At 41.3% G+C, this 12,882-nt stretch overlaps 4 protein-coding genes across 9 annotated transcripts; 2 read left to right on the top strand and 2 right to left on the bottom strand.

The window, feature by feature from the left end:
• Positions 1 to 303: 303 nt before the first annotated feature.
• LOC129581323 (uncharacterized) lies at positions 304 to 3,239 on the bottom strand. The gene is made up of 5 exons (XM_055472324.1): positions 2,714 to 3,239; positions 1,911 to 2,057; positions 1,524 to 1,684; positions 922 to 1,162; positions 304 to 743 (listed from the first exon to the last, which is right to left on the bottom strand). The coding sequence occupies exons 2-5, from the start codon at positions 2,050 to 2,052 to the stop codon at positions 655 to 657; spliced, it is 633 nt and encodes a 210-aa protein (XP_055328299.1). The 5' UTR covers positions 2,053 to 2,057; positions 2,714 to 3,239; the 3' UTR covers positions 304 to 654.
• LOC129581318 (tuftelin-interacting protein 11-like) lies at positions 2,540 to 6,730 on the top strand. Its single transcript, XM_055472314.1, has 9 exons — positions 2,540 to 2,826; positions 2,910 to 3,106; positions 3,753 to 3,886; positions 3,961 to 4,307; positions 4,547 to 4,805; positions 4,972 to 5,104; positions 5,216 to 5,400; positions 5,475 to 5,853; positions 5,963 to 6,730. The coding sequence occupies exons 1-9, from the start codon at positions 2,718 to 2,720 to the stop codon at positions 6,563 to 6,565; spliced, it is 2,346 nt and encodes a 781-aa protein (XP_055328289.1). The 5' UTR covers positions 2,540 to 2,717; the 3' UTR covers positions 6,566 to 6,730.
• A 5-nt stretch (positions 6,731 to 6,735) lies between these two features.
• LOC129581320 (mitogen-activated protein kinase 14-like) lies at positions 6,736 to 10,812 on the bottom strand. Of its 5 annotated transcripts, none has more exons than XM_055472317.1 (14): positions 10,599 to 10,812; positions 9,456 to 9,638; positions 9,010 to 9,139; positions 8,874 to 8,939; positions 8,659 to 8,763; positions 8,564 to 8,593; positions 8,363 to 8,456; positions 8,156 to 8,174; positions 8,044 to 8,093; positions 7,816 to 7,887; positions 7,644 to 7,723; positions 7,405 to 7,483; positions 7,162 to 7,338; positions 6,736 to 7,078 (listed from the first exon to the last, which is right to left on the bottom strand). In XM_055472317.1, the coding sequence occupies exons 1-14, from the start codon at positions 10,607 to 10,609 to the stop codon at positions 7,038 to 7,040; spliced, it is 1,137 nt and encodes a 378-aa protein (XP_055328292.1). In that variant the 5' UTR covers positions 10,610 to 10,812; the 3' UTR covers positions 6,736 to 7,037. The 5 variants fall into 5 exon arrangements, with proteins under 5 accessions (XP_055328292.1, XP_055328293.1, XP_055328294.1 ...); XM_055472318.1 differs by having other exon boundaries at positions 9,456 to 9,635; XM_055472319.1 differs by lacking the exon at positions 10,599 to 10,812 and adding an exon at positions 9,855 to 10,165.
• Positions 10,303 to 12,845, top strand: LOC129581322 (N-acetylglucosamine-1-phosphotransferase subunit gamma-like). 2 transcript variants are annotated; one of them, XM_055472323.1, is made up of 7 exons: positions 10,303 to 10,761; positions 10,846 to 11,068; positions 11,354 to 11,443; positions 11,517 to 11,610; positions 11,778 to 11,975; positions 12,032 to 12,182; positions 12,394 to 12,845. In XM_055472323.1, the coding sequence occupies exons 1-7, from the start codon at positions 10,650 to 10,652 to the stop codon at positions 12,399 to 12,401; spliced, it is 876 nt and encodes a 291-aa protein (XP_055328298.1). In that variant the 5' UTR covers positions 10,303 to 10,649; the 3' UTR covers positions 12,402 to 12,845. The 2 variants fall into 2 exon arrangements, with proteins under 2 accessions (XP_055328298.1, XP_055328297.1); XM_055472322.1 differs by having other exon boundaries at positions 12,032 to 12,235; positions 12,394 to 12,838.
• The last annotated feature ends 37 nt before the right edge of the window (positions 12,846 to 12,882 follow it).

Below are 12,882 nucleotides of genomic sequence, written 5' to 3'. Positions count from 1 at the left end.
GCTTGTGTGCAACACCGTCACTGTGTATGCAAATTCAAGTCTGAAAAATTGTAATTTACCGCTACGCCAGCATATTGTAATTGAATAATCAATTTTTCGGTCCACTGTGTAACGATCTACCCTAGTATTTACAGTCGTCGTAAGAGCGAGAATCATGTGTACAAATGAACAACCAGATCCAGAAAAATCAGTCATCTCCGGCCGAAACACTTGGTGCCCGGGAACACGACGCGTAATTGCTTCCCTAACACCTGGACGTAAGTGCACACTTGGTACGGCAACCGGGACATGGGACCATGTGGCAGCGCCGCCGACGTATTCTTGCTTACAAGCGAATCAAAGAGATCGCATTGCACCCCTTGTATCACAAAGGAATCGTGCTGAATATGCCATTACGTATGCAAGGACTCACATCAGTCACATGCGATGTTCAAAACAATTATGACAGAAAATGTAATCAATTTTATTCGAAAATTACCGCAGCGCTTTAATATTTTGTTTTAAAAATCCAAGCTTCAAAAACAAAATATTCCCAGCGATTTTTGCACTCGGTCACCGAAACTAACCAATACAGTATAATAAGTTTTGTATTTGTTACTGTACTAAACCTTAAGCAATATTATAACACTAATAACCCTGTAGCTTCTTCACGCTTTACTGTTGTTTCTTCATGAGTGATTCAATTTCAGCGCAACTGCGAATGCACCTTCGGGCCTTTTCCAAATCAGCTGCACCGATGCTTTCTGTAAAAAGGGAGAAAAAAACTGGAATGCCAATTTTTCAAGAATGAAAATAAGCCTGCTACCTTATTCGGAATACAAGAGCGACACGATGTAATTTAAAACGAATGAACCATTGAAAGCAAATCTCAGCATTTTTCGAAAGAAAGTCAGATTTGTAATTTTCCATAAATATACCAACCTGCATGAATAGCGTCTACAGCCCACCCCTCCAGCTGATCGGACAACTGGATTTCTTCATCCAGTTCAGCCAAGATCATGTCTAAAGCCGCATTTCCGGCGCGCAGCGTCAACAGATTCTCGTAATTATCAACCAGTTGAGCCATCTCGTTCACCACTAATTCGGCTTTCCAGTTATCCGGTACAGAATCGTCGTCGAGGAGACAATCAGGCGATAATAAATGGAGATCAGAAACCGCTCTCTATTTCCACAAAACAAACCTGGTTATAACAGTTTACAATGTTACAAATTCAAAAACAAAAAAATAAGCAACTTTCAAGCCATTCGGGATCCAAAGACTGCTGTTTACCTGTAAATATGATCGTATCAGTACTTTCAATTCTTTCGAATGCTTTAACTGCATTCCATAAGGGAAACCGGAAATGCATATATATGTCTGACTCTGGAGTCTTTTGCAAATACATTCCAGCAACTGAAGTACTAATTCTGCTGCACTTAACTATGAAAATAAATGTTTAGCAGCAACTATCAGTAAGTGGTAGCATCAAATTAATTAATTCAAGGCTGACCAGTCAAGGTAAATGGGCAAACGGAAGCCGCACCTGAAATCGCTCGGAGGCGACTGCCACCGAAAGGTTCCACTGAGCCAGAACTTCGTCAGCCATTTGACGAAGTGGGTCTTCCTGGACATGACGGTTTTTATCCAGTTCTCTGAAGAAGGATTTCATGCTGGCAAAAATACAAGCAGATGCCTTCCTCTCCACTAAAACACGACGATTATTCATTAGAAACCGATGCAACAAAAAAAGCAAAAAGCGGACAATCTTCAATATCAGTACTATGTAACAACAATACAATCTTCGTTATTTCATACAGTTGTTATATTGATTGCTGATGGCTGGTTAACAGCCAAATAATTACCATTCTTCCTTGGAACGTAAAATGAAAGTAAACAATGCACGTGTCCACCACAATGCGCTGTAGCTTACGATTTCGATACTCTTCCTGGTTGGCGAATGTTTTTGGATCGAAGTGGTTCAAGAAATATTGTGGTTCGTCAATCTTGCCGTTTGAACGCTCCGCATGCGGGAGGTCTTTCGCTGAATATACCATAAAGTTCTCTTTTTCCATTGTTTCTGGGAAAGGACGAAGCGCCTCAGAAGATAAAATCACAAAGCAGAACGATTGACAAAAGACACGGTTTACACGGTAACAGCAAGATTATGGTAACAGCGAAGACTATGCTGCAGACTGCAGTATCAGTTTTCAGTATTAAACGACTGCAAAATATGAAAGAATCGCATCAAGCCGTAATGTGATCATTTCAAAACTGTTTCTAAAGCTTCTTAAGATAGGTAAGTATGTCCTCAGTCCTCACGAATATAAAATGTGTATAAAGTATAACGTGTAAAAACTAGAACTAAAAGCTCATTGTTTGAAAACATAAACAAACCAATATAACTGATTTTGGGTATGTACCTGCATAAAAGATGGGAAGACTCACCGCCGCGTCAGTAGCAGAGATAAGGCCGCATGGGGCACAAAGTCTGGGGACTTTGTGCCCCATGTATTTTTTGTACCGTGCTTTATTAGTGTGTGATGTGTGTGATCAGTGATCACTGATCACCCACCAGTGGCACATATGCCAGAGCTCCTGTTTATAAGAACGTATATAGCTAACAATAAAGCCTAAAGTTTTTAAACATCTTGATCTGGGAATAGAAAATTACAGAATCTTGTTTCCCTTTAAATAGCTCCAGGGGCACATTAGTCTCTTTATTATAGATCTTACCAAAATGGATGAGGGATACGAGAGATTCGAAGTAACCGCGGATGATCTGGAGGACGCCTTCGATCCAACATCTCGCAAACGACGAAAATTCACCAAGAACGACGCTATATATGGCAAGAATCTCACGTTACGCTTTTATTTATCAGCTGTCTTGAGATTTACGAATTCTAACGACAGAAGAATATCTTTTGTCCAGGGATGTGGGCTGATCACGACAGCGATGAGGAAGATGATCGATCAGGACGCAGAAAGAAGGACTACGCTTCCATGCCAATGAGTTTCGTCAGTGGTGGTGTCGCTCAGAGCGAGGCAGAGAAAAAACGCAAAACTGATCGTGAACGTGGTGAGGATGATACTACTGACTTAAGTACTCGCATTTCCTCCAAATCCAAGGTAGGGCGGCATAAAGTTAGAAGGAAACCAGATGTAGCGTTTGACTGTTGAAAATTGGAGTTTAGCGTTTACTGCGAGTACAGACAGCTTGCAATTGATAAAAGTCGAATTAGCCAGTAGTAGATTTGATATAAAACTCGAAAGATAGTGCCAGTATTAAGCGGATTTTTAGTATGATATGCTGGAACCTCCCGAACTATGATTCTGAGATTCCACGTGTTTGTCGTATTCGTGTCTCATGGGTGTATGTATTTGAAATTACTGAAGGCTTCAGACTTTAGTCTGGTTGTAGCCGTGTTTTGCTTCTTCTGTAGCGAACTCAGAAACACTGTGTGACTTGAGTAGCTTAATACTGCAGTGTCTAGCTCGAGTAATCAGTACGTGTTATTAGAAAGGAATCAAGACAAGGCATCAGCAATACTATTTTCTTCAGTGTTCAGATATTGAACATTTTGTTGTTCAAGTATCGAAAGTAAATATTTTGTATTTTACATTTATGAATATGTGAAATGTTACACCTTTGCTTTCTAAGTCTGCGTTTCCGTAGCTAACGCTATAGCTGCGTACTATAATGTCCAAACAAACGCAGCTTTTATTAGAAATTTGTGTTACTTTGCTGCCTTACCTTACCGTGTTAAAATTCTAGGGATCTTCGAGAACTTCTCACCATGGATCAAAAGCACAGACCTTTGCTGGATTGGGCAAACCGGTCGATAAAGAGTTTGGTAGTTGGGAGCAGCATACAACGGGAATTGGGCAGAAACTTCTCCGAAAGATGGGGTGAGAACCGCATCTGCGAAGTGCGAACGTGCAGCACTCGGTTGGTCAGGTAACGTTTCTGGTATTTGCTACAGATACAAACCCGGCCAAGGTTTGGGCAAGGAAGGAACTGGTATTGCTACGCCGATTGTGGCTACCGTACGGAAAGGAAAAGGAGCCATCGGCGCTCACGGTTCCGAAGGAGTTCGTGATCCTCGAGAGAATGACGAGGTTGCAGTACTGGCGCAGCAGAAAACAGTTATCCGTCATAAAAAGCAGTGGCGAAAAAAGGATGGAGAACAGATGACGGCTTATGATTACAAGACTGTCGATGAGGTTCTGCAGGAGAAGGATTCGCGTCAGGCTGGTGGTTGGGATGCTTCTGAGTTGAGTAAAGTTAAGGTTATTGATATGACCGGAAAGGAAACCAAGGTTTTGTCAGGTGGGTATACTGACTTATTGGTAGAACTATTGTATAATACCAATAACAGACTGCAGTAAGCCAAACTGCTTTTAATGAAGTGATCATATCGGGCCACTAGCAGAAATCCTGGTTAAGTTTGCTAAATTTAAGCTTCATCCGTTGCATTTTTGAGAATAGAGATAGCCGTATTATTTCATTCCTGGTACTATACGTACAGTCTGTTTACTATGGATTTTGTATGGATTAGTTTCTTTCAGGTTATCATGCCATTCACACGCAGAGAGGTTTCGAAGACGCGGATAGCGAGCGGATATTTGATGTGGCTGAGTTGAGACATAATTTGGATTTGCTGATTGATATGAGCGAAGCGAGGATTATCGAATGCACGAAAAAGCTGGATTACGAAAAGAACTTATTAGTCACTTTGAAAGATGAAGAGAAAGGCTCAAAAGAAGCACTGGATAAGGATGATGTGCTGGTTGACCGGCTAAATGCCATTAACGACCGTGTAGAGAGGTACCGCTTCATAAATATGTGTTATTCAAGGTTATTTTTGTAGCTGTTCTGGTATTTACAGAGAATAAAATGAATGATATGTTTTTTAATAAATTTACTATTAATTAACTGTTAAAAAATTTGTTATATTTATTACTGCACAAAACTAGTTGTTCTAATGTTTTAGAGCTATCACGAAACAAAATGAATTGTCCTTGGATGAATGTCTGGATCTTTTCAATGATCTGTTTGACAATTATAATGAACAGTATCGCTATTACGAAATGGACCTGTTGGCTGGATCCACAGTGATACCAATAGTAAGTGACTGAATTCCTTTATTAAAATAATTAATTTTAAAAGCGATTCTTACTGCATTTATACTAGGAAAGATTGCTAATTTTAGCTGGTATGGTAAATTATTTTTGCAGATGCAGCGGTTTTTCGCGGGTTGGAACCCGCTAGTTGATCCGAATTTTGGCTGGGGAGAGCTACAGGAGTGGAAGCGATTGTTGGAGCCACCGCAGCGATCTTTTGAAGCTTCAAGAAATGTAGTCAATTCGTATCACAACATTCTTTGGGAGGTTTGGATGCCATTTGTTCGAACAGCGATACTGTAAGCCATCTGTTACATTAATTATTATAAATAATTGTAAGTAGCAAATACCTATATATGTTCGTATGTTACAGAAACTGGTCTCCTCGAAGTTCTCCCGAAGTGAACCCGATCATTGAATTGATCCATACATGGAACTCCACATTACCGCAGTGGATGCTGGATAATATCGTGGAGCAGCAGGTTCTGCCTCGACTCGTCACCGAAATGGAAGAGTGGGATCCGACTATGGATCCGATGCCGGTGCATCACTGGATACACCCCTGGTTGCCATACCTCGACAAGCGCTTAGAAGTCGTTTATTCCATTCTGCGCCAAAAGCTGGGTATTGCCTTGACACGGTGGCATCCCAGCGATATGTCTGCCAAACTAATGCTACAGCCGTGGATACCGCTTTTTTCTAAAGCGACAATGGATCAATTTCTGATAAGGAATATCTTACCTAAACTGCAGGTTGGAATTTATGCTGTCGAATTGCTTTTATTTTGATTTTGGAATTGTTTTTTTATTTTTGTCCGTATGTGTTTCTGTCAGTTTCTATCTGACTATGTATCTCTTGTAGGAACTGATGCAGACCTTTCAAGTGAATCCGAAACAACAAGAACTCCGTCCCTTAGATTACATTTTTGAATGGTTGGATCTAATGCCACTGAATTCGATGGTAATGCTATTCGAGAAGTACCTATTTCCTCAATGGTTCGACATTCTGTACCGATGGTTGAATATGGATCCTAATTTACAAGAAGTATCCCAGTGGTACCTTGAATGGAAGAAACTCTTCCCAGAAGCCCTCCGTAACCATCCTAACATGCAAAAACAATGGAATGCCGCACTGATGGCTATGAACCAAGCCGCAACTGGCGAAGAAATCACAGTACAAATAGTTGATGCGCAGTTACCGTCCGCGCCTGCGCCGCCACCTTCTCCTCCGGCCAAAGAAGAGAGTGTCAGAGTTGGCTTTGCTAAGACGTTCCGGGATCTCGTAGAAGAAAAGGCTAATGAACGAGGTATACTATTTGTCCGGAACTTCAACCGCAACTATCAGGGAAAACCGGTCTTTCAATTCGGAAAACGAAACGTCTATATCGATAGAAATGTCATTTTTGTACAGGCTGGGACCGCTTGGGCGCCGATTGCGCTGGAAACATTGCTCCAGCAGGAGTGATTTTGTTTTATCTGGTGTGGTTTTTTCGTAATCTTGAATTGCTTTGCGAATGTCGTTTACCACGGCTCTATGTTGTTTAGCTACGCGCGCATTATGTTGCTTATGCATAGAAAGTGGATATAACTGATACATAATAATGATACATAATACTAGTACAGCTGGAAACTTACTGTACGTTATGCACTCTCTATTATTTACTCTTTGAATACTCGAAAGTCAAAAGTTCAAAACCGATACAGAAAAATAAACGATTGCACAGGAAATCGATACATACAACAAAAAAAAGATCAAAAGGGATTCAAGGTATATACAAACACATAACATGAAACTAGAGATACAACCAAAACAAGGGAGTAAAATTACATCCGCATTGCAGCAAAACAGAAAGCACCATATCAAAATTAAAACAGTCAAATAGCTATAACTCAACACAGTCGTCAATAACTTTGCTATCATGCAGGAGGCACTAATGTCATTGGCGAGGGAAAGTCTGCACTTCCTGGAACACCATTTCTGCAAAAAGCGCAGCAGTTGAATTTCGCACCGCAATTATACGATACACAACGGTAGTGCGTCTTGCAGGCAACCACACGTACCACGCCATTGATCAATGGTAAGCTCCAGATCTTCGAAGGCCTGATCATACGGTTCCTCGCAGATCGGTTCATCGCCGGGGTCATGGTAATCATGCAAATACTCGTGAGCCAGAGCATCTTCGGCTGTGACGCGATTGTCCGGATCCAGTTCCAACATCCGCCTCAGCAAATCAACAGCTGCAAAAACCAATGCGAATTATAGTAGCGCTGTCTTAACAGCAACGAAAACCAACGCATACATACCAGCCTCACTTGCTTTAGGAAATTCGCGATGAAAATCTCGAGGAGCTTTTCGGGGCAAAGAACATATATAGCTGCGAGCCTGCAGATGAACAAGACCAAAACGCACAATGAGCACAAGTAACAACAAATTTGGCACTTCAGTGAAATAAATTAACATCCGGAATCAGCCGCAAGTAACGGAGATGCAGAAATTAACACTGCATACTGTAATTCCAGACCAAGCCATTACTATCGCTTACATCCTCGCTTTCAATCTTGTCCAAAAAATGCTGGCTTGGAGTGCCGACCAAATCCAAAATCAAATTCAGCTGGCTGATATCTGCAACAGATTGTGCTTCTGCAACTCTTTCAACTTGTGCAATCACAGAATATCAACATACTGCCGAAATGCCAATCAAAAATACTACTTACGATCCGTGCCCGGAAATAATGGCCGTCCACTAATAAGCTCTGCCATTATACAGCCAACAGACCAGATGTCCACTACAACGAAACGCATTTACATCAAACTTTTGATAAACTAACGCATACATGATTTGGAACACCGCTCTGACAGAGTAAACTGACACAAATGCAATCATCACAAACGTCAAAAACAATCCAAAAAAATGAATGTGACAAATAAGTACAATAACGTACCAGTTTGTGTATAATGCATCCAATTCAGCATGATTTCAGGGGCGCGGTACCTATGAGCATAACTTGCATTATAACCGAGTATCTCTTTTCCATAACAAACCCATTGACGCACCATCGAGTGGCAACGTATCCTAAAATTAAAAACACCAGATAAAAAACAGCAGAAGTTCAAAATCTTCATTTCAATTTGCAGTTGTCAGTGAATTGGTGACTAGTGGTGTTTTATCCCCACCTTCGTTATTATTGTTAGTGTTAACCCAAATACGATGCTCGCGCCTATTTGCGATTATCATAATCGATGGCCACAGTTAATTTTTACCGGTCATTTCATCTTGTGCTTGCCGAGCCAGGCCGAAATCCAAGATGCGCAGTTCGCAGTCTTCATTAACGGCAATATTACCCGGCTTCAAATCCTAAACAGATCACTCAAAGTCAGCTGTAATCCACTTGAAGGGATTAAATACTGCAGTTCTGCACCACACAGCGAAGAGGAGCGGCTACACAGCACGCGGTATCTTACCCGGTGAATCACTCCAGCGGAATGAATATACTATGACATCAAACGTTTGTTAGTGTATGCCAAAAAACAATAATCAGCATCCGCCATCAACTCACCTTCAGTCCACGCAGAATCTGATAAATCAGAAACTGCACATGGCTGTCGCTCAAGATCTGCGTTTTCACTATGGACGACAAATCAGCGCCCATCAAGTGCGTAACCTGCAACAATCAAACCAAACCATAACTGAAAATGAATAATTCATCAAAGAGAGTATGCAAAGAAACCTGCAACGGATTTTAGTTCTAATTGTATTGTATCAGTAACTCACAAAATAAACTTCCTTCAGCTCTTGAGGACTAAACTGTGGCGTAAAAACATCCAACAAACCAATAACCTTTAGGAGAAAAATGCCAGACAGTTAAAAGGCAGGCGCACTGAGCACGAGCTGATGCAAATCTGCATACGTTTTCATGCTTCATGTGCTGCAGCAGACGCAATTCACGGTACGTTCTCTTGGCATGGATTACGGTCTGGAAAGGACGAGCCAGCTTCTTAATGGCCACTTTTTGTTTGGTTATTTTGTCATATGCTGACCTGCAAAAACACTTGCTTCCGAACATCGTAGGAAAAAGGGATACGAAATCTTCGACGACACCAAATGTCGCAATTTTCTTGCTCTAACAGTCAAATTTATTCAAGTGTTTACCATTATATTCTAGAGTATCTACCTACGACATGCAGATGTACCTTGTAAATCCTTCCAGCAACCTATTCATTATTCGAACAGGAGCAGAAAAGCAGTACAAGGCAGCTGAAGACACTTTGTAAAATTTACAGTTAGAATTAACATAACCTAGATTAGGGAAATGACGTCATATCGCCATTAAAAATGGATCGACTTGTCACTTACGCTACATTGCCGTACGCGCCGCTGCCGATCGCTTCCAGACCTTCGTAGCGTTCAGGCACTTCCCATGTTGTACGATGCAGCTCCTTTGTAACAAATTTCACATGCGCCACTTCGTGGTCCACTTCCATAGTGGATGCCTTATCACCGGATCGCAAACGCACCGCAAACCAGTTTCGAATTCTACTGAAAAAACCCATCTTGTACAGGATAGCAGCCTGACAGCAAACAAAAAACGAAACAAATGGCGTATTAGCCATTTGCTAAACAGTATTACGGAAAAAAAGGTAATTACATTTCCGGAACAATACAATAATGATAAGCAATAGTGACGCCAACCCAGAAAAACGGCAGACAACACGACGGCCTCAGCGCAGCCATCAATAATAAATCTGCACTCACATCTGGTCTGATCTTTTATACGGGAGTTTGGCAAGATGTGGGCTCACTGGGCTGCTGTGTGATGTGCAGTCTGCACCAGTCAATGCGCCACAACCAAAACTGGGATCACAGCCAACACAGAGATCACAGATTTAACACAGTAGACTCCAATAAATTAAACAGGAGAACAATTAGAAGCAGCTTCTCTAGTGAACAAACAAAACATGAACAATTTCTCAACAAAATGCAAATGCCAGGTTTAGCAGTGCATGCAAAATAAGGTTCTGAAACTGCAGAAAGCAAAGGGTCCAAGAAGGTGAACTTGAAACCTTCAGAATGGTGTTGTCTAGTCAAAGAAGGCGTCTGCTTCGAAAGGCTGCAGCGCTCAATGATGGTTGCCTCTACTACTTACAACTTTGCATACTGACTGCACCCCTGATTGCACATACGCACATTTCCGGCTCCAAAAATCCGCATTCGTTCCACTCCAAAACTTTTATCTTTTATAGAATTTTTATATTTTTTTTACTGTACGCTAAGCAATTTATTACGCTGTGTGTTACTAAAAGTGAGAAACGAAACAGGTGTTTTGATTCGGTGTTTTATACAACTTATAAGCATTTGTCGTATCATGCTGTACACCGAGCACATCTTACATCCTTCAGGACAGTTCGTACAACTTGGATAACTTATCATTACTTATGGTTAGCAAACAGGCTTGCATGCTGTGGCTACGAATAAGTAATAACAGTAAGCAAAACTTACTCTGGATACATTTTCCGCGGAGAGATAGATCTTGTCGATATCGCTTACGGAATGAAGCGCAGCGGTGCAGTTAACAGTCCATGTGTCCTTGCTGTCGGTTTTCTGCTCTGGACTGCGGTTGCGGAGTTTTGCTATGGAAGCACGGAGTCATCAACAGCGGCAGGTAAACAATGGATATTCAGTAATATATCGTATTTGTTGTGTCCTCGAAGCGCCACAGTATTGACGCTCGTTCGGTTATTTTTAGCCAAATCTGTAGGAAATGATGTGATTAGAATGCGGATTATATCCGATCCAGTTTCCTTAGCACATGGCGCAGTAACGAGGCACGACGAAACGGAAGATGCTGATGACGAAACGGAAGCGGCGCTGGATTCAGCGAATGACAGCCTGGTCATGCCAGCTGCTTTCACTGGACCAGATCATTTTCGCCTGTACGACGGACGATGTTACACTTTGGAAAAATCCAAGTGTGTACTGCAGCGGTGTATTCAGTATTCCTACAGAGTCGGTTTTCGGTTTACATAACCCTAGAAATACTTCTATGGAGAATACGTATGGCTCTGTGCATGTTTTTTTCAAATTGCATACTATATGACAATTATGAGTTCGGAAATATTAAGTTTCATAAATCACAGATCTAAATAAATCAGTGCGATGAGTGTGATCGATATATTGGTAGATTCTTTTGAACCTTTTGTTTTGTCCGCGAGAAAATTTAAAATTGTTTTTTAATATATTTTGCGTTTTTCCAGTTTTGAATACAAAATCTGTCCGTTTCAAAATATCACTCAAAGAGAGACATCATACGCTGTCGGACGGAAGCGGGCGACCAGGATCATTGGGTCTGTCTATCACTATCTTCGTTGCGATCTTTTTATAAATTCTGGGCTATATTTTGCGCTCTTATCATAATAGCATTTGGTACGACTGGATCATCGAAGAAGGGAATTTCGCCGGCTGGAATATGCAGAACGGAGAAATGTGCGGAAATAAGCCGCGATCTGCAAAAGTGCGTACAGTTGAGTTCTGTGGGAAAGATTCTCGTAATTCTTATGATACAGCACTAATATTTTGAAGACCGTTCGCTTTTCGGTCCGATTATTTTGGTGAGACGCAATGTTGAGTAGTATGCATTTGAATTGTTTTGGGTGATGTTGAATAATCTTTTTCTTGTAGGTAGAGTTCGCATGCAACGACGACGCGGGATTATGGGATGTAACTGAACCGCACCAGTGCGCATACCATGCCGTATTTAAACTTCCCCAGGCTTGCTCTCCTGACGCTCTTTTGATCTATCCTATGCTATCCGATGAATTACAAATAAAATGGGATATTTTTGAAACTCAACGGCTGGAAGGGGACCTTACCGAAAAGGTAATGTATCCGTTTGATACAATGTTATCTGGGCTGAATTGTGAATTTATTTGTAGGGTTTCAATTTGCGGTTGATGAACTTAATGAGGCTTGCTGGATTTGTGCAAAATGTAACGGAAACGCCTGTTGCACTTGTTACTGGGGTTACTCCTGAATTGACACAATCGGCAACCGGCGCACCTATGATCCAACCAGAGGTCAGCCCAGGTAATCAGATTGTGTCCCGACGTGTCTTCGGCAGTTTGGAACAATGCCAGAAGGTAACTGGCGTTAAGTTCGTAACACTGGATATGCTGCGGTATTCTTGCGTTGTTATACACAGTTCGAGTGGTTTTGTCGTTACTTTCTACTTTCTCGTGTATTAATACGGGGAACGATCGGTGAATTGACAGTTTTATGAATGAAATGTTTTCCGCAGGAATATGATATCTTGGCGAAACGCCATGAAGGAGAAATGAGGAGAAGTGAAAACGAAATATGAACACCCCGTGGCCATAGTCATATGACTGTGTGGATTCTGCTTTTATTCCATAAGCCGGCCGAGCACACTTCTGCAGTTATTTGGATAGTTTGTGATAGGCTTTTCTGTGATGATCTGATCAGCATTTCATGATGTTAGAAAGTTTAGCAGTTAAAGTTTTGAAATAGTTTGTTAAACAAAAGTTTCATATGCCCTGATGCTTGCTGCTCGTATTATGCTTGCGCATTCTCTTATTGAACTTACGATTAAGTAATCCTGTGGCTGCATCTGTGAACATTTGTCAGAAGTAAAAACCTTGCAAGGGATCGTCTGCCTCACTGCTGATTACTGACATTTGATGACTGTAGACTCTGAGTATAGAGAAGCTCAAGAAGTCTTATGAAACAATTTCCGAACAGAAAGTGGCAATTAAAACGGCACACATCC

Source organism: Paramacrobiotus metropolitanus, unplaced genomic scaffold (assembly GCF_019649055.1).
Source record: "Paramacrobiotus metropolitanus isolate TYO unplaced genomic scaffold, Prichtersi_v1.0 Parri_scaffold0000005, whole genome shotgun sequence".
NCBI classification, from domain to species: Eukaryota; Metazoa; Tardigrada; class Eutardigrada; order Parachela; family Macrobiotidae; genus Paramacrobiotus; species Paramacrobiotus metropolitanus.
This window is presented reverse-complemented; position numbering and strand designations above follow the sequence as displayed.

Excerpts from the sequence above, each read along its gene's own strand:
- LOC129581322 (XM_055472322.1), top strand. The coding sequence starts at position 10,650 with ATGAAGCGCAGCGGTGCAGTTAACAGTCCATGTGTCCTTGCTGTCGGT. Across the intron at positions 10,762-10,845 it reads GGAGTCATCAACAGCGGCAG|CCAAATCTGTAGGAAATGAT; the intron begins GTAAACAATGGA and ends GGTTATTTTTAG. Across the intron at positions 11,069-11,353 it reads TACACTTTGGAAAAATCCAA|TTTTGAATACAAAATCTGTC; the intron begins GTGTGTACTGCA and ends GCGTTTTTCCAG.
- LOC129581320 (XM_055472316.1), bottom strand. The coding sequence starts at position 9,712 with ATGGCTAATACGCCATTTGTTTCGTTTTTTGTTTGCTGTCAGGCTGCT. Across the intron at positions 8,940-9,009 it reads AGCACATGAAGCATGAAAAC|GTTATTGGTTTGTTGGATGT; the intron begins GTATGCAGATTT and ends TTTCTCCTAAAG. Across the intron at positions 8,594-8,658 it reads AGATTCTGCGTGGACTGAAG|TATATTCATTCCGCTGGAGT; the intron begins GTGAGTTGATGG and ends TTGATGTCATAG.
- LOC129581318 (XM_055472314.1), top strand. The coding sequence starts at position 2,718 with ATGGATGAGGGATACGAGAGATTCGAAGTAACCGCGGATGATCTGGAG. Across the intron at positions 2,827-2,909 it reads CAAGAACGACGCTATATATG|GGATGTGGGCTGATCACGAC; the intron begins GCAAGAATCTCA and ends TCTTTTGTCCAG. Across the intron at positions 5,105-5,215 it reads GATCCACAGTGATACCAATA|ATGCAGCGGTTTTTCGCGGG; the intron begins GTAAGTGACTGA and ends TTATTTTTGCAG.
- LOC129581323 (XM_055472324.1), bottom strand. The coding sequence starts at position 2,052 with ATGGAAAAAGAGAACTTTATGGTATATTCAGCGAAAGACCTCCCGCAT. Across the intron at positions 1,685-1,910 it reads CCAGGAAGAGTATCGAAATC|TGGAGAGGAAGGCATCTGCT; the intron begins GTAAGCTACAGC and ends GTCGTGTTTTAG. Across the intron at positions 744-921 it reads TGTAGACGCTATTCATGCAG|AAAGCATCGGTGCAGCTGAT; the intron begins GTTGGTATATTT and ends CCCTTTTTACAG.